Here is a 25,010-nt window from a genome sequence, read left to right on the forward strand (position 1 = left end):
TATGAAATTTGTTCCCAGCTGTGGTCATAAGTCAAAGACTATTTATAATAATATTAATAATAGCCAGATGTTCAGACTGGATTTTGCACTTTTGTCCACTTATCGAGTCCTTCCAATTGACTTGGGATACGGTTTGATTGTGTTACAGATATGATCGCAGGATGTAAGCTGTTCCTAATAAAGCTGCCTTTTGCAATTGACTGGTGGTGAATTTGTCAATGAGGATTATTATTATTATATACACAACATGTGAAATCACACCTGTCAGTTCTTTAGCTGGTATTGGTTTCAAACGCATCAAGTTTTTTCCAAGAATCTAGGTTGTCACGTTTCATCGCTGTAGTATAGTGCAGATCCAAGCAGTGGGGTCTCGTAATTGACGGATGAAAATTTTGTCAATGCACAGATTTTGGAAATGCTGTCCAATTTTGCTTATATGCCATCCAGTTTTCTGATAACTGATAATTTGCTAATAACTGATAACTGGCAATGGACTCCCATGGCCAGTTTATGCCATAATCTTTCAACTTCAATTTTCAGATTTTGTGATCTTTTCTGGTTCTTTGTCTTCTACTATCTTCTCATATTGCCACATCAATTAGCCACACTTTCAGTTGATTTTAACTACTTTTTAAAATCTGTGTTCCCATCAATTGTTCCTTACTGGCATATGATAGTTTTTACAGCTGTCCTAGTGATTAATTTGGCATTTGTGTTATGTTACTGTTTATAATCAGTTTGTCCAATCTTCTTGCATAAACTGAGTATATGATTTACTGTTTCTTCTGCTTCTTTACACAATATGCACTTTGTATCATTTGATGATTTTTCAGTTCTGGCCTTGATTGCAATACTTTGCCATAGTTTGCTCTTGAGCAGTCAAAATCAAGCCTTCAGTTTCTTTTTTTAATGTTCCAGTTGTAGGTCATTGCCAGATTTTATCTTTGTCCACTTTCCCTTCAGTCTTTGCAGAAATTGATTATGCAGTGCTTTTCCTTGCTGGCATTAGGATGATAATGATGAGTCGTCACACAGTCAACCAAGTGTTTAGACTGGATATGGCATTTTTATCCACCTATCGAGTCCTTTGCAAAGATTTAGGTTGGGGTTTGTTGGTATTGTCGTAGGATGTAAGCTTTATTATTATTTGTTATCATTTATTATTAATGTTATTTTCCCAGGAGGAGTTGTCTTACTTGATTAATCTTTCATACTTTGGAAGATTCAAGTAATCAGTGTGTGTCTTTGAACATGAATATTGTCTCATGTTCCTTTTGCATAAGATCTCTTAAGTTAAGGGGAGGTAGAGAAAGTTAAGTGTATAAAAGCCATTTTCAAATCCTTTTTGTTCAGTATACTGCAAACCCTTTTTAAGTCATGTGTCTCTCCTTTTGTTTTGTGACAACAGAAAGAAATTATTGCTTTGTCCCTTATATAAAGCATCTACCTCTCGCTCTTCACTCAGGTGGCTTCCCTGAATAGTTAATGGACAGTAAAGAGATTTTCCTGATTCTCAAGCTTACACTTGAAAAAAGGCATGCCACACAAAGGGAAAATAATAGTGAGGTGCTAGTTCTTATGACTAATTGTTGTCAGCATCTGCTGTTGTCCTCAGAATTCTTCCTTTGCTCTTATTTATCTGTTTCTGGTTTGTATCGAGGCCCTATTAAAATACAATCTTTCTCTTTGTCTCTTTTATAGCGGAATTAGAGTTTGTACAGATAATCATAATTGTGGTGGTCATGATGGTTATGGTGGTTGTCATCACGTGCCTGCTGAATCACTACAAACTTTCTGCAAGGTCCTTCATCAATCGGCCCAGCCAAGGACGGAGAAGAGAAGAAAACCTGTCATCGGTAAGGAGGTTGGGGGGAGGGTGGGGAATTCATTTTGTTACCAGTTAACACTTTCCTATTTGTCAATCCATCCAACCAATAGTGTCCATGAGGATGGGATGAAAGAGATGTCCAAAAAGGCAAAACGGCAAGCACAGCATCTTGAAGCTGCATTTGCCATCTTGCCTCTCATCTCCCGGCTCCTCCATTGCATGTTGCAGATCCCGATATCTTTAAAACATTAAAGGTGAAAGATATCATTTTTATACCAATGCTGCACACACACACACACACACACACACACACACACACACACATATTGCAGAGAAGTAGGAAGTGATAGGTTCTCCTCGTTTCTCCACAGCATCTCGATTTCAGGTGTCTCAGATATTCGAATGCATCCTGCTATCATTGAACTTCCCACTAATGATTGATTGATTGATTGATCGATTGATTGAAGTTTTCTGTGGCCTGCCCCAGTTTTGAAACTCTGGACAGTAGAACAAACATATAAAACAACATGAACAACTCCAGTGGATCCAACAAAAACAGGTTAAAAGCCAGGAAGAATCATTGTTTCAACTGCTTTATGAAACATCTGGACCAAAAGGTCTTCACAAACTTCTGCCAGTGGTAAATTCCAGCACTTGAGACCCTCAATGGATAGGCTGCCAACTAGTCTATAGATATGGTTGGGGGGATTACTCTCAGCAGTTCCACTTGAGGTAAACTTCCCAGGTGGATAGATTCAACCTTGATAAGTCATTACTTACCATACTTGTCTCTGGCAGGCCCTGCCCTCTAGCAATAGCACTTAGATTTATATACTGTCCCATAGTGCTTTTACAACACTCTCTGAATGGTTTACAGTGTCAGCATATTGCCCCCAAGAGGCTGGGCCTTCATTTTACTGACCTTGGAAGGATAGAAGGCTGAGTCAATCTTGAGCTGGTCAGGGTCGAATTCCAGGCTGTGGGCAGAGTTTGCCTGCGACACTACTTTCTAATCACTGTGCCCCCAGGGCTTCCTATGCTTGGGGAATTTTAATTCCTCTCCCTGTCCACAGTTCAGCACTCCTCCAAGGCTATGCTTTGAATGATATATAGCCCTGGGAACAACAGTAGAGATTCGTCTCCCATAAATAATGACTCTTGCCAAGAGGAAACTTCACTATGTTCATGTAGGGTGATTTGGATTTGTCTCATCCTCTGATGCTTACTTGGAAGCGGCTTTCATCCGAGGCCTTTCCTGGCACTTCCCTTGGAAGTAGGGAGCAATCTTGTTTTGCAAAGCAACCTCCAGGGGGTTCATCATTCAAACATGTGTTGACACAAAGCAGATCCACAGATATTTGCATAGCTCTGCTAAAGAAAAGGAATAAAGGAGCTACTGCTTCAATTCCAAGCTGTTGGTCTCCAGAATGGTTAAGCTGGGTGCATTCTTAGCAAGAACCTGAAAGCACCCCCTGGTGTGGAAAGTCAAGAATGTGCAGCCTGCAGGTTACAATTATAGACTCGTATGTCCCAAAGGTGCTTTATTCAAGAGGCAACTGGACTGTCTGGTTTTTCTTTGAAGACGTTTCGCTTCTCATTCAAGAAGCTTCTTCAGCTTTGAAGATGCTGAAGAAGCTTCTTGGATGAGAAGCAAAATGTCATCAAAAAAACCCCAACCAGTTTCCTCTTGAACAAAGCACCTTTGGGACAATCATGACCTGGATGACTGAGAATCTCCAAAGACATTTAGACTCATATATTATAAAGGTGGAGGTCTCAGGTAAAGTACTTAGTTCCATTTCCTGCTGGATCCAGTAAATTTAGAGCTAAAGCCTCCCCAGTAATATAACTTTGGGTTAAAAATCCCAGCAAACAAGTACCATTGCAAACAACTCTTCCTTTTAAGAAGTTTCACCAAATATAATCTACTCTCCACTTTTAGTCTGGCCTCTGGAGCACCAAAGAGCATTGTATCCAACTTGTGTTTGATGATGCTTGTTGTATCATTTCCCCTTTCTCAAGCTAAGAGTATTTTATTCTTCTGGATGCTTTCCATACCACTGACCATCTTCACAGGCCTTTGTAGAAAGTGTTCCAAATTGTTTATTAAAATTCTGGACATAGCAATCCGAAGAGAGTCTGAATAAAGTGGAATGATTATGTTCTGTGGATTGGAAACAGTCCCTTCCTTTTCCGTTCTGTTTTGTTTACTCTATGGTACCTATTTCTTAGCCCAAGGTCACATAACAGGCATCCTTCCTTAACAACCATTAATGGTTGCTGCAATTGCATGATGTCTTATGATCTCGGCGCCTAGCACTGCCAGTTCTAGCAATCCTCAGTTACCATCACTAAGCAAATTTCCACAGATCATTAAGCGAAGACTTCATGTAACCAAAACTGCTCTTCCTGCCAACTTCCCCATTGATTTTGCTTGTGGGAAAACAGTAGGGAAGGTTGCAAATCACGACCATGCGACCATGGGATCTTGTAATGGTCAAAAATCCAAGCTGGTTGGCAAGTGCCAGGATAGCATTCTGTTAGAGTTTGCAGCAATCCAACCAGCACACAAGTAAATAATTCAGCAGGATTCATGTATAAAAGAAATTTCTTTATATACAGTAATATAAAGCATGATGCATGTATACAATACCCATGCAGTAGAAGCCAGAACCAGAACTCAGAATCCAGAAGCACAGAATCTATATAATCATAGAAGCAATAATGCAAGGACAAACGAACTGTTTTATACATAACGGTCAAGCTAAGCCATGCCCAGGCTCCAAACTGTCTGAGTCACCAAACAGTCCCCATTGGCTGACCTGTTACCATGTCTATTCCAATTCATGAACTCTTATACACTGACACATTCACATGACTACAAGGTCCTACGACAGCTGGACCTTGTTCAATGCTGTCATTAATTCGAGCAGTCACTGAACGAGTTGTCATTAACCAAGGACCCCCTATACTTGATACCGCTAAAGATTTGTTTGGATGTCTAAACAGGGGGGAAAAAATGTACTATTTACTCAGTTGTGCCTTTCAGGCAGAATATGCCAGAGCCCCCACTTGTGAATATTTGTTTGGTGGCAAATAGGTTATCTCTGTGGACTGTGTGAATTACTTCTCTGAACAAAGCTTTAGCTTCCTATGTTACATGTCACACACATTGATATGGGTGAGGGAAGAATGAGCAAGAACTGTTATCCCTGGAGCGTTTATAAGGGCACTTATCTTTTAAGCACCCCCAGAAAGCTGCTTTGCAAAACAGCATGGCTCCTTCACTTCTAAAACAGAGGGGTTTTGAATGATAAAATTCTTCTATTGCTTCATTTTGCTCTGTTTCGTTTTCATCAGGAATTTCCCTCTATAGCCCTTTTAATTTTATATTTTCTGTTTTGCGTATTTACATTCAAAGGGGCGTTTTTTGCTTTACAATTTTATAAAGATGACATGTATTAAAAGCTAATTGTAATAATTCATCCCAAACCTTACTATGGTTTTTTTTTGCTCTTTTAGAATGTTTATTTTTAGTGGGTTTCTTTTGTGGATCATCCCTCCTTGCATATAGATTTCTACAAAAAAAAAAAAAACCTACTAACCAAATAAATTTCTTAATAATAAATTGAAATAAACTAGATTAAACTATACAACGGAGCAATGCAGGAATCCATTGGAGCCCAAAGGGTGCTATTCTCCTGTATGTGATTTCTATTTCTATTTAATTTTATGTCACAGAGTGGTGTGGCAGCCTAGAAGTGGAGCTCTCACCTCACAATCAGGAGGCTGTGAGTTCAATCCTAGGTAGAGGCAGATAGTTCTCTCTCTGGGCACAATGAGAATATATCTACTGAAAAAATCTCCACATTGGTGACAGGAAGGGCATCCGGACAGTAAACACTCAGCTCCATTCAGTTGCCCAAGACTCTAGTCTGCAAGGGATTACGGGGTCTTTAAAAGAAGATGATGATGATTTAATTTTATGTCACAATTGAGTGGGACCTATTGTTTTGATATTGACTCAGGATGTGAACAAGTGTAAGGTTGGTTCTAGAATTTTTAATCTGGATTAATTCATCCAGATTAAAAGCAGTGCAGGCTTCTCTGGAAAGGAAAAAGAGAAGCTCAAAAAGTCTCAGCTTGTCAACTCAGCGGCAGCCTTTAACTGCCTTCACCACACAAGACTGTCAGCTTGACATCAGCCTAAAGAACTGTAGAAGCAGATGGAATAATGCAATAGCTTTCCTCACTGCTAAATTAAATAGACACCAGGGAGCATAAGGCAATGATATACTCACCACTTAATAAATCTACCATGGGATGATGAAATATAAACATTTTTATGTTTAACTGTGATTCTGTCCTCTCTGGCTAGTAGGTGTGTGACTGTTATCAGGCAGAACTTTAACCCATGCAACTTGACTTTTATGGGAGAGGGGAGAGACTACCGTTCTGAATGCAAAATCGAATGCTTTGAGCATTTGGGAAGAAATTCAAGCACCAAACAGTGTTTCACACTAGAAACAGAGCTGTTTCCCATGCAAAAACATAGCCAAAATGCTCAAAACAGCCTCTTTCTTTTCTTTTCTTTTTTCTTTTTTGCATTTGGGCAGTGGTTTGTTCCAAGGGACAGCAACGTTCATGAATTTATAAGCTCGAAAAGATTCAGAACTAAATCTTTTGTTGAATTCCATGTATAGCTTTCCATTTGAGGAAACTCTTTATGGTCCTTCTTACATGCTAATCTTGACCAGTTTGTCTACCTGATATGATGAGAAGACCTAGTCATCAAGGAGAGTTCCTGATGTTGTTTTCAAGGCTAGTAAACCCAGCAAGATTTTTTTTTTTTTGGTTTTTTTTTTTTTTTTTTGGCTTGGTGGGCATGGCAGGGGAACGATACTGCAAATCCCTATTCTCTCCCCACTCCTGAGGCAAGGATATTGCAAAATCCCCATTCCCACCCCACTCTGGGGCCAGCCAGAGGTGGTATTTGCTGGTTCTCCAAACTACTCAAAATTTTCACTATTGGGTCTCCGAACTGCTCAAAATTTCCACTGCCGGTTCTCCAGAACCTGTCAGAATCTGCTGGATTTCACCCCTGCATCAAAGGCCCTTTTCCTCCTTGTGCCTAACCAGGGCACAAACATAGCAAAAGCAATAGGACTTAGACTTATATACTGCTTCACAGTGCTTTACAGCCCCCTCTAAGCGTTTTTACAGAGTCGGCATATTGTCCCCCAACAATCTGGGTCCTCATAACCCTGGATCCCTCTTTTTTCATGCCCAGATCTGCATGACGTTGCCTTCATCTCAACCTCAACTCTTGAGTGAGGCAGGCTTAAATTATTCCCTGCTGTACCCTTGCTGAAATAATTGTCTTCCCCTTTAAGGTGGCTGCATCAGATAGCATGTTGGGTGACCAATTGTGACTGAGGTCAATGGGGCATTTATTAGGTGTTTCGGGGGCCTCTGGTCAGCCTCTGATCAGCCCTGTTTGCTGTCATTGTGCTGTTCTAAACACAATAACTCTTTCGATTTTCATAAGGGTGATAGAGCAAACAAATGTTCCCTTCGTATTTCTTTGGCCACCCTCCTGTAGCTTCATGCAAACAGCTCCCTCCAGCAAATCCTTGTCTATCAGCAGTAGTTGAATATGATAGATAGACGTGACGATTTTACATCCCCTGTGGAATGGTGGGAACAATCAGTAGGCAGTAAATTTAAGCGGGGGTGTATCAGAATTGCTCAATAGTGTTAGACAGCTTTGCTGGCTTGGCTCCTTGCTAGTTTAGCGCAAGGCTGAAATAGTGTCACCGTTGAGTGGACCAGTTCAAATCCTACCCCATTGCTTCCAAAATATAACCCCAAAGAATCTGGAAGTCAGTATAAAGGAAGCCTTTACAGAGAGGGGAAAGGAAGGAGAGGAAAATCTGTACTAGAAATGGTGCCTTTGGTTCAGCTCCCTTTCAATCTATGGTTTAACCTTATTGAAGTATGGTGATGCCGGAATAGATGTAAGATAAAACCCAGATAGAGTTTTGAGATAACAGACATACCTGCAATCAGACTCACTCTATACCTGCTGTAGTGCCATGATTGACAGATCTATCAATCCATCCAATTTATATGGCTACCCGTCTCACACAAAAGTCGGGGCTGTAAACCATAAAAACTATAAAACATTAATATTAAAAAAAAACAAGGAACAGATGTTTGTCCTGTCGGCTAGTGATGTGCTGAAGAGGAAGGTTAACAGAGCCAGGTTATTCAACCAATCCTTTTCTGTATTATGCACAGCACACACATAATCAGGATACACATAATCAGCAGCAATTCAGGGAGCAGTGATGAGAAGAACAAATAATCATTTTTTGTCCAATTCAAGGAGGGTGGAGGATCACACTTTTAACTCAGCCTGTGATGTCTCATCCAAACCCAAGATCCAGACCAAAATTGGTCTCGGCATGAAAACCTTTTGAAAGCTACTATTACATATTGTTTGAGACATAATGAGTTTTTATGCCTGTCTTCATGAAAGTGAGTGCCGCATACTTATATTGGACTACTCTTCAGTAAATCTAGAATTGGCTGGAATCTAGAAATCCATTCTAGAATTATAATATAGAACTAACATGAAGTATGAGGAAGAAGGCCCTTGATTCAGTTTGTCTCTCTGATGTGAGTTTCACAAAGTCGCAGTTATCCTAATTAGGAATTTGAACTAGGACCTGGGAAATCCAAATTGAAGTCTACCCTGAGCTATGAAAGCTTATTGGGTGGTTTTGAGCCAATCCTTGCCTCTCAGTGGAGCCTACCCTATAAGCTTGTTGTTTTGGGAGAAAATTGCAAGAAATGCTACTTAGGCTGCCTTCGGTTTCTAGAAAACAGTCAGGAGAAATTAATAAACAAATGAGACAGTCATCTCTATATAAGTGTAAAATGACTTCCCTGGAACCGTAACCCGAATAAGAAGTTAATGGAATAATTTTGGTGGAAATTTTCAAATATTAATGCATTGCTTGCTTGCTTTTCTTTTTTTAATGAAATCTTCACCTGGTGAAACAGACACAGTTATTTCTTGTCATCTGGAGGTACATCCGCTAATTTTTGGTACACTGGTTATTGTTTATGTTCAATTAAAAAGAGAAACCAAATTTCGGGTCCCACCTGACTTTGTAATTCCGCAGCGGCTCACAACAGCTTTCTGAAATATGGATTTTTTTATTAGTTACATCAGTCAAATGCTGCAACTGGATTAATACGCCGTATGAAATCAGCGCTGGCAATCCGTTATCTTTCACTTCAAAGGGGTCCCTTATCTTATACAGAGGCATTTTTGTGACAAGATTTGCTATAAAACAGAAGGAAGGGGAAAACATCTGGAGTGGTTCATTTCCATATAAATCACTTCTTTTCCCTTCTTAGAGTAGCAGCACTGCCTTGGGGCTTCTGAGCGCAGAGCAGAGTTTTAAGACACAATGGAACAGAATGCATTCGATAGGCATTTGATGCCTAAATATACTGCAAGACAGGCTGGTACTGTAGCCTGTGTATTTCATGGCATACTTTCACCTTTGAAGCCATCTTAATTTTAACTTATTTTGCCTACACGAGGCACTAAAAACATCACAGAGTGCAAAAATAGAGTATTTTTTCATCCCTCCAGAGTTGACATTGGTTTGGAGTGAAGTCATGTAAAACTTCATAGGCAGGAACAGGATAATACATTCTTTTTTTTTTCTACTGATCTGAACAGACTAGCATCCTGTCTCTTGCTACTCATAACTTTGGGAGTTTCTATCCAATTTGCATTCATTATGCAAAGTTTGTATAACTCCCTTATTGCGTGATAATTGCCAATTATCAGGTAGTTTGGTTTAGATGCACACCAATAAATTTGTCACCCCCTCTTCTGGTTTCAACTGGAGGTACAATTTTCATTTTTGCTGATTTTCTTTTAAAAGCATGCATGGCCATGCAATATTTGATTCAATATGCTGTAGATCCTGAAGCCTGAGTGAAAAAGCTGAGAACTCATTGATGAAATAACCCTGGGGAAGTTCAGATTTGGATAAAGGGAAATTTCAAATCTAATGTTTATAATCTCATTATGAAAATTCCAAGCAAATGTCACAGCTTAAAGTAGTATAAATGATTAGATTCCAGTGCCTTTGAGCTTTCCAAGTTCTAAACCTAATTGTCCTTACTGTGTTCCACAGCTTCCATTTTAACCAGTTCTTCTGATAAGAGTCACTTTTGTGATTTACAACTTTCTAGACAGTCCTCTTAAATTTAATCACCAATAAATGCATTTGAATTGCAATTCCCAGCTAACAAGGCTCAGCAGGGAAGAACTGTTTTAGACATTCATGTGGCAGCAAGGTGAAACAATATGGATTAAGCTTTTAAATATGCGCTAAAATGCTTGCTTTGTCTTATAAATTCTTATTTTGCGGGGGGGGGGGAGAGAGAAATTGCAGTAGGAATTTCCTAGTCTCTGACAAAAAAACACATTAAGTGCATTTCAGCAAAAGAAGACACAGAAATAATAGGGAAATGGAGAATTTGGAAGGAAATCACACTCATTTCTTTTTGTGTCTTTCTACTGCTAATTAACAAGAGGTTAAGAACAAAGGATACTTGATACTCATTATTCTCAATAAAAGCCATGGATTGAGCTGTCTTGCTGAAATCTGGCTTCCACCAATAAAGAATCATGATAGAAACGTAGCTTACCATAAAGGCCTGATTACTTAACCAATATATTGAAAAAGGCAGCAACATGAATATGGAATTGTGTTGATTTTTTTTTTGTCTTCAGTGACTATTTGTTTCCCTTTGGCTGATCTTAAATCAACTTTATAGGGTTGCTATGAGGATTGAATAGAGAAAATACAGGGATGTCACCTTGAATTCAGTAACAAGATTAAATACTTAGATATTTCAATAAGTGGTTATTTTCTTATTTTTTTAACACTGCCCTCAAATAGTATGTTGCAGTTCAAAGTGTATTTTGAAAAGGAGTAGTTTTCTAAGAAGAGTTCAATAAATAAATAAATAATCACTCACTTTCCTTAATGTCCTCTAAATCAGCATTTGGATTTGAAAACTACACACTACTAATGAAGGCTTATCATTTTTAATACTCTTGTGTTTTAAAATAGGTTGTAGACATTAATGTGATACCCCTCTTTTGCAACTCAGAGAGATCTTAAACCTACGAAAAACAGTTTGAATTTTGTCACATTCAAAACCTTCTGAAATATCATTAGACAAGAATCTGTTCTGCCAGCTTCAACTCTTAAAACAACTGCGGTCTCTTATAGTCAATATCATTGATTTTACAACAACTTTTTCTTCGGAGTGCAAAATGGGACAGATGTGATCCTCAAACTTCTCCACAATGGGCAGGGCCAAATAATTGTCCCTACGTTTTGCAAAGGAGGGGGAGGGCGAATGTTAAAAGATAAAATTGGTAATTTAAGCCTTGTGTAGGATTGTAATACATGTGAAACCTCTTGATTCCCCCAACAACCTCCACTCACTAATTCCTAGCTCTGCTTTTGAGAGAGGTCCTCAAAATGCCAGTTTAGTGTGGCACTTCTGCTCTACAGGGTTCCAGGCATTACTTGTATCTGCATGCAGCCATGGGGCCCAGGATCTTCAGCATATCCAACAGGTTCTCTGCCACTTAGCTTCCCTAATATGGAGGGCATTCACACCTGGAGACCTTCTTTATTGACACATCACCTGCTTGGTGGGTAGATTCCTCAGCCACACAGGAGCAGGTGCTTTCAAACCTCTATACTATCTTAAGGTGTTGGGTTTAAGAAAAGGTAGACCATAGATTAAAATGAAATTTCATTGCATACAGCTCTCAAAGGGTCACCACCTCCAATATGCACTACATAAACATGACAAAACTAAACTAAACAAGCAAACAAAAAATAAATAAATAAATAAATAAATAAATAAATAAATAAATAAAATACAAAATTATATTGGAGGCGGTGACCCTTTGTGAGCTGTATGCATCGAAATTTCATTTTAATGTATGCTGAATAGTGTACATTCAAAATGACAATAATGTTATTATTCTATTCTATTCCATTCCATTCCATTCCATTCCATTCCATTCTATTCTATTCTAAAAACATGCTGTCTTCTTTCCACCTTTTAGGATGGCAGCTTATGGCCTTCGGAAAGCACAGTGTCAGGAAATGGTGTAACAGAGGTAAGGAACAGACATGAAATTGAGGATAAAGCCCAGCTCTTGGTTTGCATGGCAACCTCATGGTTTTTTCTCTTCCTTCTCTCCAGCAGCAAGTCTATACACCAAGGCCTACCGACAGACTAGCCGTCCCATCCTTTTTGCAGAGAGACCGCTTCAACAGATTCCAGCCAACCTACCCTTACATGCAGCACGAAATTGACCTGCCCCCTACCATCTCCCTCTCGGATGGAGAAGAGCCGCCTCCTTATCAGGGGCCCTGCACCCTGCAGCTCCGAGACCCCGAGCAGCAGATGGAACTCAACAGGGAGTCGGTCCGAGCTCCTCCCAACAGAACCATCTTTGACAGTGACCTGATAGATAATTCAGTCTATGGTGGGCCCTGCCCTCCGAGCAGCAACTCGGGCATCAGTGCGACCTGCTACGGAAGCAACAGCCGAATGGAAGGGCCTCCTCCCACGTACAATGAGGTCATTGGCCATTTCCCGGGATCTACGTTTTACCAGCACCAGCAGAACAACAGTGGGGTGCCTTCGTTCCCTTCGCCTTCGCCCATCAGCAATCTTGAGAGCACAACGATGTGGAACAAAGAGAAGGACAAACAGAAAGGGCACCCTTTTTAAAAGAAAAAGAAAAAAAAAGAAAGGAAACACTCTGCACTTCTTGATAAATAGGAGGGGGGTAGTATATGGAGACGGGGACGGGGGGGCAGAACCAAACACCCTTCTCCACCTCTGTGTAGTATAAATATTTACATGTTATGTTTGGTCTGAATGCACAAGCCAACAAAACTTGCAAAAACATTTCTTTGTTGAGCTCTGTTAGGAAGATTTTGATTTTTTTTTCCTTTCTAAATAAATCTACAGCAGTCCTTTCCCGCCCCCGCCCCCTCCTCCTCCATTTTCCCCTTTCCCCAGTTTTGTATCTCGTTGAATCGCGCGTGTGGATGCTACAACTTCTTTGTTTTGTTTTGTTTTATTTCACTTAACTTTAAAGATTGAAAAAAAAAATATTTGCACAAAAACATTTGTTTAAAAATCTGCAATATATATATAAATATATATATTAAAAAAAAGTAAGAGAAACTGTATGTGTGTGGGGGTGGGAAGCAGGAGTATTTTTATATTAGAAGAGGCCTATTGAAGGGGGAAAAACGATGTGTTGTGTTTTTTTTTTCTGAACTTAGAATATAAAACATGGCAACTTTTGAGAGCCGACTCAAGAAAGCATGTATGACGTTGTAAAAAAAAAGTGAGAAAGAGAAAAACAATAGGAAAAAAAGAAAAAAAAACAAAAGCAGGGGTTTAGAATTATTTATATAAATGTTGAAATTTTGCACTATTTTTTAATATAAATGTGTCAGTGCTTGTGTTGGTTAGAAATCTCTTATCCTGTCTACCATAAATCTGTTGAGGAAAGTACGTTGAGGTCTGAACAGAGTCCTGGGGTGGGTGGGCGGGAGGAGAAAGACTGCATATTGTGCAAAATTTTCTTTTTTTAATTCTTCAGAGTCACATGACCCTCTCTTAGACCTCTGGTAGTTCCTTGAGACCTATCGACAAGTACAGACGGATGCCTAATAAAAGAGACCAGAACCCATCATCTACATGTATTTCATTAACTGTGAAGGGGCCGAGCATGTATAAAAATGGCCCCTTTAAAAGAATTGAACAAGGTAATTGTGCCCATGCCCCACAGTTTCCCCCTCTGTGTGCTTCAAAAGGGGAAGAGGCCATTTCTACACCTGTGAGTACATGTTTCTCCATTGATCTGATGCCTATGTATTTTCTTTATACTGTTTTTTTTTTTTTTTTTTGCACTTGGGTGTTCATTCCCAGGCTTGTCAAGCAGCATAATGCTTACATAATCCTACATTCCCTATGAAATCTTTTTTTTTTTTTAAGGGAACATTAAACATGTGAAATTGATTTATGGCTATTGGAAAGCATGAAAAAAATAATAATTCAAAAATGAAGAGCTTAATTGTGCAAAACGTTAGCACCGTGTGTTGGGCCCAATTGGAAGGGTCTGTTCATCCTGAACTTGTGTGCAGTTAGAACAGTGTTTCTCAACCTTGGAAGCTTGAAGATGGGTGGACTTCAACTCCCAGAATCCCCCAGCCAGCTGAGCTGGCTGGGGGATTCTGGGAGTTGAAGTCCACCCATCTTCAAGCTACCAAGGTTGAGAAACACTGAGTTAGAACAATGCCTAAGCAAGACTTTTCCCTCTTGATATTTCTACCACTTGTTCTCCTTCCATCAAAGTAGAATTTGTCTCAGAGTTGAAGCTAAAAGCGATTGCTTGCTTAGATAAACTACTTTTCTGCTCCAGAGCTTTGAAGCACCTAGGTGTTTTTATATTTTGCAAAATCCAGCCCTCCAAAAAGCAGACTGGAATTGTCTGTCCTATTTTTATTGTCTTGTTAATTTCAGGAAGGCCATAAAAGCATACACGGTCATTAAATTATTTTCTTTTTTAATAACCGGGTGATGGCTTCTAATTGTCATCATTTTTTTTTTAATAACAAAATAATTTGGCGCTCTCTCTGGTTAAGATAATAAAAGGAGTGAAGGAACATCAATATTTAGAAGTTCTGCCTTTGAGATTAATGGCGCTCCTGGCCCCATGGATCAGGCACCCTGCTTTTTGTAAGATTTTAAATAAGTTTTATCAGTGAAGGTTGCTCACCTGGCAAAGCCATGATTCCTGTGCTGCTTTAATTTTTTAATTTTAATTTTTAAATAAGAGGCGGGACCAGTGACCAGCATATGCTTGTCCTGTTGGGTCCACAAATGGAGTTTATTCTAAAATTCTTTTCGTTTATCCCACGGTTAAAGGAAGATGATCCTTGTCCTTCTTTACAACTGCTAATCTGAGTCTGCAGACTTTCTCCTGAGAGCCAAATGAAGTTTGCTAGTTCTACCTTGCATCCTGCTAAGTGGAGGAAAGAAACCACTCGCCCCAAATTTCAGGTTCAAACTAAAAAGCAGGGTTAAAAAAAATAATAATAGGGAAGCTATATTAATCCCCCCCACTAAATCAGCATTCCACTTAGCTATTCACAGTAGTGCCAGGCACTTGGGCCAAACACTTGGGTTAAGGAAATTGCAGACAGCCCTATGCTTCATGGTCTGAAGTTCCATCTATCTTTGTGTGTCACTCCATTCTGAAAGAAAAGGACGGGGTCCTGAGGACCACCCTTGCTGAATTACCTTCCTCTCTTGACTGCTGCCTTTGATGGTTAACTGTGTTTTATTTATTTCAGTTGGGGAATAGGGGAGATATGTAGATGGAAATATTTCAGCTACTATGATGTATTCAAGGCAAAAGAGTCATGTTTAGGTTTTAGAAGCAAATCCATAACCTCTTAGCAATGTTGGTCTGTGTTTGCCATCTGCGATCAGGATCCTTCTGGATCAAGGGTGTACCTATCGGGTGGATTCCAAATCCTGTCACTACTGGTTCACTCGTGTGCGCGCGCTTGCATCCGGGTGGATGAGTGGAGCCTCCCTCCGCCGCTGCTACCGTTTTGCCCGATCCGGTGCGAACCGGTAATAAGCCACCACTGGCACTTACCTTCTGGATCATTCTGGATCAAGGGTGCATCTGACCTTCAAACAAACAAATCACCTCATGTCAACTGTTTCTTTAAAGCATTGTCTCGCTCGCTCTTTCTCTCTCTCTCTCTCTCTCTCTCTCTCTCTCTCTCTCTCTACCATTTTGTCTTTTGTTTACACTTTCTTTTAAGGTATAAAGGTCTGCTTGGTTGTTTTCAATCCACATGGTTAATCCATATATGATTTGAGTAATAGAGAGTGAAAGGCATAAATGACAAAGAGGAAGAGGAAGAAAGTGTTTAAACATTTCCAGAATATCCATCTCTGGATCTCTCTAGACAATGCACAACGTTTTAAGTTTTAGCTAGGAAAGTAGTCGGTTTTTCCGAAAACAAGCCATCCTGGGCAGACAACAGAGCTTTGAACAGAGTGGAGATTAGAAATTTATGATCTCACCATATTTGCACAGACTGAGGAGAACAGGCCAATCGGTATCTCGAGTTCAGAATTACTATCTCGATCTTTGCTGATCACTGAAGGGTATCAATATTCCTGTTTCTAATTATATCATCAGCCTTTGATCAAAACTATAAAAAAGAGGCAGTTGAGCTCACTGGACATCTTTAGCTGCTGATAAAGGCAGGGGTTCCCAACCTTTTCTATATCCCGCATCCCAGGGGTGAAATTCAATTTTTTTTCCCTACCGATTCTATGGGCGTGGCTTGATGGGCGTGGCAGGGGAAGGATATTGCAAAATCTCCATTCCCACCCCGCTCTGGGGCCAACCAGAGGTGGTATTTGCCAGTTCTCCAAACTACTCAAAATTTCCGCTACCGGTTCTGCAGAACCTGCTGAATTTTACCTCTGCCGCACCCCTAGAATGCTTCTGATATATTCTCACACCCCTTACAAAAGTAGATAATTACATGCATATAATTATGCATATATACTCTAATTTTGGAACTTCTAAACCCACGTTTTCATACCCTCTGGAATATCGTCGTGCACCCCCGGTTTGGAACCCCTGTGATAAAGGAACACCTACCCGGGCCAGTTGAGAAGTTGGCAATCTTTACGGCTACACAGTTCCAGACCTAATTAGCAGAAGGAACTGTATGTGTATACAAGGAGGTGTAATTTGGTTTTTGCCAGATGCTAACTAGGAAGGTAACATAAATGAAAGATATAAAGGCAATAACTCTTGTTTTTATGCGATTTTTGTATTACTTGAAGAAGAAGAAAGTCTTGAGAGCAACCTGACGAGTTTTAAGGTTTTAAATAATTTGGGATGCTATTTATATATATAAATATATATATATATATATATTTTAAAGGGATCGTAATGAAAATATAGAAATGAACATTTTAAAAAAAACGCCACCTTTTGTGGGAGACCTAGGAATAGACAACCTCAACCTCCCTCTATAGCTCCTTAATAATAGCTTTACAACAACTCCAATTTGCAGTTTTTTTAAAGATAAAAACAAGGAATAACTCTTATCATCCTGTGAAAGTCAAAGAATTTATAGACTTTTTTAAAATGTATCTTTCCTTTATGTAACATGTCTATTTAGTGCCTTATTAAAAGAAACAGTAAGCCTCCCTTTTTTTTTCCTTTTGCAAAAATAAATAAAAGAGGGGGAGATTCTATCATTGGTAGTGATAGGAACTTTCATAGTATGGTCACTTTTCTTTTAGATAGATCCTGGGATTTCAAGTTTTCTTTTTTTTAAAAAAAAAAGTCTGTACACTTGACTCCTCTACATCCAGTCTAATGTATTTATTTACATGAAGCACTCTTTGCTCATATTTTGCCATGTGCTTGTTAGGTAGCATCAATACCTGCTATGCACATATCCTACCTAGTAGGTAGTAAAATTGTGGTAGAGAATATAATCAAGAGTATCAACCAAAAGAAACTGAAACATATCTACTGCTCTCTTGAGCCAAAATAAGTAAACAGTCATTTTTGTGGATCTTTTTTTACTTTTTTTCCTCTTATTTTTTTTTTCCTTTTTTTGATCTGTGGTTTTTACTAGACACCTGTATACATAAATACAATGCCTAAATTCTCTACCATAATTAAAGGACCATCAGCATGGCTGCAAGATACTAAGTCACGGGAGTGCCTTGTACAAAATGAACCAAAATTTGGAACTGGTGTTGAGTTGGCATCGTTGGGTGCATGTTAAGATCAAGGCCATGCAATGGCATGGGTGGGGGGCATGACAGGTTGCCCAGAGCCTTTCTAAGCCCACCATAATATGATGGAAGCAAACTTGTCTTGTGAGGTTGTCCAAACGAAACACTACAGTGGAGGAGAAAGAAATTGATCATAGGAACCGTCATGAAGTGGAGGGAGTGGTTTGCACTCAGCTGCCAACTTTGTTCCTGTCTCTTCTCTACGTTTATCAGAAGACTTGATACATAGAAGTAAAGAAAAGAAGTGACTTTTCTGTCATTGGGATGAAGTGGTATGGGGGGGGGGAGAATATTTAATTCCACTTCTCTGTGTCAGCTTCTATTAACTGGACAAGAGCAGGATCAGAAAAAAAATGATGGTATCTTTTCCAACAAAGAAAATGGATAGGATTTATTACACCAGGACAAAATGAAATGTCCAACTTTGCTTATTTTTTCTGAGCTGCTAATTATCTTCTGTCCCTTTCCTTCTGTCCGTATTTCCCATGGGAATATTTAGTTGACTCAACCAACCGCATTGTTAATATCCATGATTGTTGCAGATCCATCCATTGACTTGCCCGTTTGGGTTTTCAACACCAGTCTTGGGTTAAGAAGGTCCCAGTGTATCTTTATTCCGTGAGATCTCTCTTAAAAATTAGCTTATTTAGGTGGACTTGTTCTCCCCATTCAAGGTATTTTGGCCTCAACCATGAAAGTATCTATTACCCCATTTGTCCTTTCACTTAAAAAACTGGGAAGCTGAGTGTGCATTTTAACATAACACAACTGCAACTTCACTGGTGGTTTTTAAGCCATTGCCTCTTCTGACAAACATTGCTACATGGAAAGCAGACATTCGATAACCAAAAAATAATTGTGTTCCCATGCCAGGTAATTCTGCAATTGTTTGGTTTTTGACCAATCATGAATCAACTCTAGGAATTCTGCTGGGTCCCTCACACTTAATAGAAGTGCGACCATAGGAATTCAGAAACCTGAACTCACTTGAACAAGGAGTCCCTATCTATTGGGCTTCCTTTTTTCACACTTGCTTTAAGGGTTCCCGAATCAGTTCACCTTCCTCTGCCATTTTTTTTATCTCCGCATCTGTTGCAAATAATTTTGTGATGAAGTCCGCAGCACTAATAAGCCGGTAATCTTGCTTTTTAAACTTTTGTATTTTTTTCAGTCCTGCAAATATGATCCCAACACTCTTTCACTCTTGTCAGAAATTATATTAAGAATTCATTTGTATGTACTTTACAGAGTAGACTTTTTCATCAAATAATAATATGAAATTATCTTCTTTCCCATTAAATTGAAAACCAAGCCGGGCAGGGAGAGGGGCTCATTAAGCTATGTGAATCTGGCTCTTTCTTGGCCAGCAAGCCAGAATGATAAAGGTAAGATGTTAACCTTTGACTACAGAATGGAGGCTGACAGCTCAGAAAGAGGTCAAATTAGCAAAGTTGAATGGCCAAAAAAATAGGCTTCATTTATATTTAACAACCTGTAGCTACCTGCTTATTTGTTAAAAGGTTTAATGATCAGATCAGGTTGTATTTTAGAAAAAAGATCAATATTTCCTGGTACATAAGAAAGCCAAAAAGCATTATTAAGACCAAATCCAGTGGAAAACAACCCTTGTGATGGAGAATATGGATTGGAAATAATAGTGGCGGGTTTGAGCAGGTTCTTAAAATTATACAAGATTCAGAGTTTCTACATTTGTAAATCTAAGATTTAGAAATTGGATTTATTAAGGTAGGATGTGAAAATTGGTCATAAGTGATGAAAAGAATAAAAATATCACCCTTGAGAATATCTTTTTACTTACAGCTGAATCTTGGGGAAAAACATGCATGAAATGATACCTTTAATGGGGAAAAAATCCACAACTTTCCTTCTTTCAGAATCGATTTAAAAAGCTAGATATGTAGCATAAAATTTCTAGCCAAGATGAGAATCTGTATTCTCGAGTATGATCTGTGCAACACTATACACGCAAACATACATGCACACAATTTCCCCCGTATATGATACACAAACTAAAAGGATTGGGGAAGAAAAACTAAATTTTTCCATAAATTGTGCTTTCAGATTATTTTGCTGTAATATAGAAGCTCATGGAGTACTATGTTAAAAGTCCTGATTTGCCTGCCTTATAGTCACATTTCATTGTATTTTAATATTTTCTTCAATTTCCAGTTGCATTGCTTTTGGCTTTGAAGTTTATTATATGCAGTCCTGTATCCTGAATTTTTGTTCAACTTTAGAAAAAAAAACTTATGTAAACAAAAGACAGCACATGCAATGCAGTACTTATCTATACTTAGCTGTTTTTGTATGAATATGTACTCTGATGCCAATTTCCACAACTCTTGTAAAATGCTTCTTGTGTAACAGTAACCAATAGTGGCAATGATATGTCATTCTATCCTTAAAAAGCTGCAATACTTAAAAACAATAAATTTTACAATACTTTGGATTGCTTGCCTTCCCTTTTTTTTTTTTTTTTTTTTTTTTGGTTTGTTTCACCTAAACCTGTTTTCAAAATAGCAATAGCACTTAAATTTATATACCGCCTGACAGTGCTTTACAGCCTTCTCTAAGCAGTTTACAGAGTCAGCATATTGCCCCCAACAATCTGGGTCCTCATTTTATAGACCTTGAAAGGATGGAAGGCTGAGTCAATCTTGAGCTGGTGAGACTCGAACTGTTGAACTGCTGGCAGGCAGCAGTTCCCATAAGTAGCCTGCAATACTGCATTCTAACCACTGTGCACCACGGCTCATAGATGCACCATTTATGTTTTGAACGAATTAAAAGAAGAACCTGGTTATGATTTTTGCATTAAAAAATAATAATTGAGCATTTCCGTGGATCAAAGCTAGTAATATATTATGGATTACATGATATTTGTCCTCTTCAAATCAACTGTAATCTACTCTCTGGAATATATGCATGCTAGGTTAGGATATGTTGTGGATGCCGCTATATGTGCATTTGAAGGATTGTCTTTTTGGGGGGAAAAAAGCATTCCAGGTTTACATTATGGTATTCATAGAAATGACAATTCTTTTCCTGAGAAGGTAATTTTTGATGGTCAGAAGTTCATAACTTTTGTTCACTGTCAACACTTGTAGGAGAAGAACAGGCAGAGCCGGGGGACGGAATTAAATACGTCATCAGCTTAGAGTCCTTACATTGCCGCAAACTATCCAAATGCAGCCCCCCCCCCCCATTGAATTCCTTTGACCATTATGTAGCGCCAATTTAGTCCTGAGCCTTAGTTGACTAAATTCTTATGTGTAGGCTTGAATAAATGTTGTATGCTGCAAATTAACAGATGGTCCTGATTCTTTGTGCCTGACACACTACCAGTTAGAAACATATAAACACAGAAAAATTGACAGCAAAAAATGATCCGGTATCCACCTAACCTTTGAGGTTTTTTGTTTGTTTGTTTTTGGTTCCTTTTCATTTAATAGATTTATTTTAATTCTAATTCATTTGAGGATCTTTAGCTTTCTCCTTCCACTTCCCTGTCTTTTTCCTACTGCGATCAAATCAGAGCGATCACATTAAAGTTATCACTGGAAAATTCAAATGTTTGCAGGCTTTTATTGAGGTCTTTGTTTTATTTATTAAAAAGACAAGGTGGGCATTATCTGTTGCCTAGTGACTGATTTAAAAATGGCCAGTTCCACCCTGGCCATTTATTCTCATTTATTATTTATTTCTTCTCATTTATCATTTGAGAATAAAACTGCCAGTAATACAAAGTCTCCATAAAGATTCGTGATGCGACCAGGGGTGGGTTCTAACCAGCTTTACTACCGGTTCTCTTTGTGCGCGCGCTTAGCTCTGCCGCACCTCTCAGATGGGCAAAAAAAGAAGAAATATAAGGTCGGAATAATGCCAGGGCGGGCGGGAGGGCCCAGCTCCCGAAGAAAAAGAACTGGTTCGGTGACATAATAGCGTCACTTCTACCGGCTCGGCCGAACCGGGAGCAACCCACCACTGGATGCGACCATGTTTGAAATATGCATAGTTTTCATATCATACTTAAGACATAAAAGGGTTAAATTAATTATTAAATATAATAAGCAGTCTTGAGGAACCTTTAAAGCCAATTCTTACAGGGCATCTAATGAAGACAACTTTAGCCCACAAAATGTCTGTATTAAGAGAGAGGGAGGGGAGAGGGAGACAGAGAATGAGAGGGAGGGAGGGAAAGAGAGGGGGGGTCCTTGGTGCTCTCTGAGCTTTGTTGTTTTCTTGCAGATATTTCATTACCCAAACTAGGTAACAGTTAATTTTTTAAAAAATGTTAGCGTTGCAAAAAATATTTTAAAAATGGCATAACTAGCCAGCCTCAAAGGTTTAAGGGCTGGAACAAGGAAAGACTGAAATATCTGGAATCTATTTGAATTCTGCATTGTCTGGAAAAAGCAGAGAGGAAATCTCATATTCTTATTATTAAAGAATATGGTATGAGATTCAGTACAGAAAATACTTTACAAAAAGCCAACCTGGTGCAGTAATGAAATTCATTAAGACAATCTGCAGCCACTGAGCACAAACGCGAACCATTTTTATCGTACAGCAGTTTCAAAAACAGCTGGCTATGCAAATCCTGCTGGATCAAACTAAACTTAGAGCCTTGGTGGCACGGCAGACTAAAGTAGTAGTACCAGCTGTCTGCAATTACTGCAAATTCAAATCTCACCAGGCTCAAGGTTGACTCAGCCTTCCATCCTTTCGAGGTAGGTAAAATGAGGACCCGGATTGTGGGGGCAATAAGCTGACTTTGTATAAAAAAGAACACCGCTTGGGGGGGCCGAAAGCCCTACTAAGCAGGTATATACAAAAGTATGAAGGCTATTGCTTAACGCATTGTAAGCTACCCTGAGTTTCCGGAAAAGGGCGGCATATAAATCGAACCAATAAATAAATAAATAAACTAGGTTCTCCAAATTTGCTATCTGGGCCATCTGTGGCAGAACACAGACAAGAGATCGCAGCCCTTGTCCAATAGTATTTGCAATTATCAGAATAAAAAATATAAGAGGGGCAAATTACAAAGGGTGCTCTTGCTAAAAAAATGCAAGTGGCCCAATAGCCCATCTTCCCAGGGATTTCCAGTCTCTTCACCTAAATTCTCAGGCTATTCCTTTCCTCGCCATTATTTCTACCCATTTCTCACTGTAAATGGGTGCCCATTTTACAGTCAACTCTGCATCTACCATTCTACAATCATCATAGCATAAGTGGATGAAAATGGAGACAGTCCCTTTTATCTCTCCTTCAACAATTGGCTAATTGAAATCATTTGTTTTCCTATGAAGGGGATGAGTAAAAGACAATAAGTATAGACTAGAAATTTCCTCCTAAAGCTGTTATAAATGCACACTGCCTTTTCCCAATACCTATCTGGGCTACAAATGCTGGTGTTGTTGTTAATTCAGTTATTTAATAAATATACTCAAATTTGTGAGAGCTTAAAACAAGATTTAGGAAAAGCCCGAAGACAGTTACATTGATTAATACTCTAATTCAGCCTCCAGTTCAATAATCCATATAATCCATAATTCCAGTTCCAGCAAACTGGAAAATTAATTTCAAATTATCAACTTCAAACTGGAAGATTATTTCTTTTCTATTCTCTGTGTGTGTCCTATTTTCTATTTTCTATTTTATTTTCCTTTCTTTTACGCAATGCTTGCAATTTTGAATTAACATTTTCCATAAAATATCATTAATGGAGCACATTTAAGGATACCATCTTGAAAATCCATCACATCTGGCTAATGTGAATGATCAGCATTACAAGTTTTATGGATTTGGGCCCCCCTGAGGGTACATAATACTGAAATACTATACTGAATTGTGAACCATGGTGGTGCAGTGGTTAGAATGCAGCATTGCAGGAAAACTCTGCCCACAGCATGGAGTTCGATCCTGACCAACTCAAGGTTGACTCAGCCTTCCATCCTTCCAAGGTTGGTAAAATGAGGACCCAGATTGTTGGGATTGCTGACATTTCTAACAGCTTAGAGAGTGCTGTAAAGCACTATGAAGCAGTATATAAGTCTAAGTGCTATTGCTGGAGCTATTGCTATTTTACAATTGTAGATGGTACCAAACTAAGTTGTGTAAGCACTATGGAAGTGATAGAGAATAGAGTGTGCAGTATGTGATATTGTCATTATTTTTCTTATATTGCATAAAGGAAAATCGGTTTCCAAACCAGTAAGACCTGACCTTTTCATCAATTCCACACAATCATTATTTTCATTTCAGATAATCTGAGCATGGAAGTATTATAATAAAGGGGTTTTTTTACAAACAGTGAGACCCAGTTGGGTGTAGAGGTTAAAACAACTGGGAGATCATGAATTCTACTCCTGCCTTAGGCACAAAGTCAGCTGGGTGACTTTGGGCCAATCACTTTCTCTCAGCCCTAGGGTGAAGAAAATGGCAAACTCCTTTTTTTAAAAAAGACATTTGATTAAACAGTGCAATTACATAATAAAACCTAATGCAAACTAAAAATAATAACAGAATAAAAAGAAAAGGTGGAAGGTGCAGAAAAGGAAGAGCAAAGGGGAAAAACAAGTGGGAAAGAGAAAAAAATAAGAACATAGTAAAGAAAAAGGAAAGAAGCATATATAGAACTAACTTCCCACTTAAACAGAACAAATATAAACAATTTTAATAATTTATCACATTCTCCTAAAATGCCACAAATGATCCCTTCTGCCGATTTTTGTTTATCTATAAACAAATCCACAAAACCTAATTATTTTAATCCTGATATCAGCTAAAGTCCTTTAAGGGTTAACAGAGATAGCATATTTAACTGTGATCAAATAGACCAACTTTACATTCCTTTACTTTACTTTTAACAATCTTGATGTGTAGTCTCTTCAAATAATGTCCTAGAATTTGATTTCTTTTCCATTTTTTCTTTGTTCTTTCTGACAAAATTCTTCAAAACAAGTCTCTTTTGTAAATTCAATATAGGAAAATTACCCAGGTATTTTGGTTTATTATTTGTACATCCCTTTTAATTATTAAAATATCAGATGGTTTATTTAGTATGTGCAGAGTAATAACATGTTTCACATCATTCTTGTAGCTTGAAACTTTTAAATCCACTTTCAGATCAGTCTGAATCTTTCAGGTAGAACTTGTTCCTCTT

At 38.6% G+C, this 25,010-nt stretch overlaps 1 protein-coding gene across 2 annotated transcripts in view; it reads left to right on the forward strand.

The window, feature by feature from the left end:
* Window positions 1-13,216, forward strand: part of PMEPA1 (prostate transmembrane protein, androgen induced 1) — an 82,875-nt gene extending 69,659 nt beyond the window's left edge. Inside the window, exons 2-4 of one of the 2 annotated variants that reach the window (XM_034433083.3) lie at window positions 1,702-1,856; window positions 12,012-12,065; window positions 12,152-13,216. In XM_034433083.3, coding sequence (XP_034288974.1) covers window positions 1,702-1,856; window positions 12,012-12,065; window positions 12,152-12,685 — 743 coding nt within the window. In that variant the 3' untranslated portion in view covers window positions 12,686-13,216. The remainder of the gene's footprint in view (window positions 1-1,701; window positions 1,857-12,011; window positions 12,066-12,151) is intronic. The other variant, XM_034433084.3, reaches the window with a different exon arrangement.
* Window positions 13,217-25,010: the final 11,794 nt, after the last annotated feature.

Source organism: Pantherophis guttatus, chromosome 3 (genome assembly GCF_059756535.1).
Source record: "Pantherophis guttatus breed Tessera chromosome 3, ASM5975653v1, whole genome shotgun sequence".
Lineage (NCBI taxonomy): Eukaryota > Metazoa > Chordata > Lepidosauria > Squamata > Colubridae > Pantherophis > Pantherophis guttatus.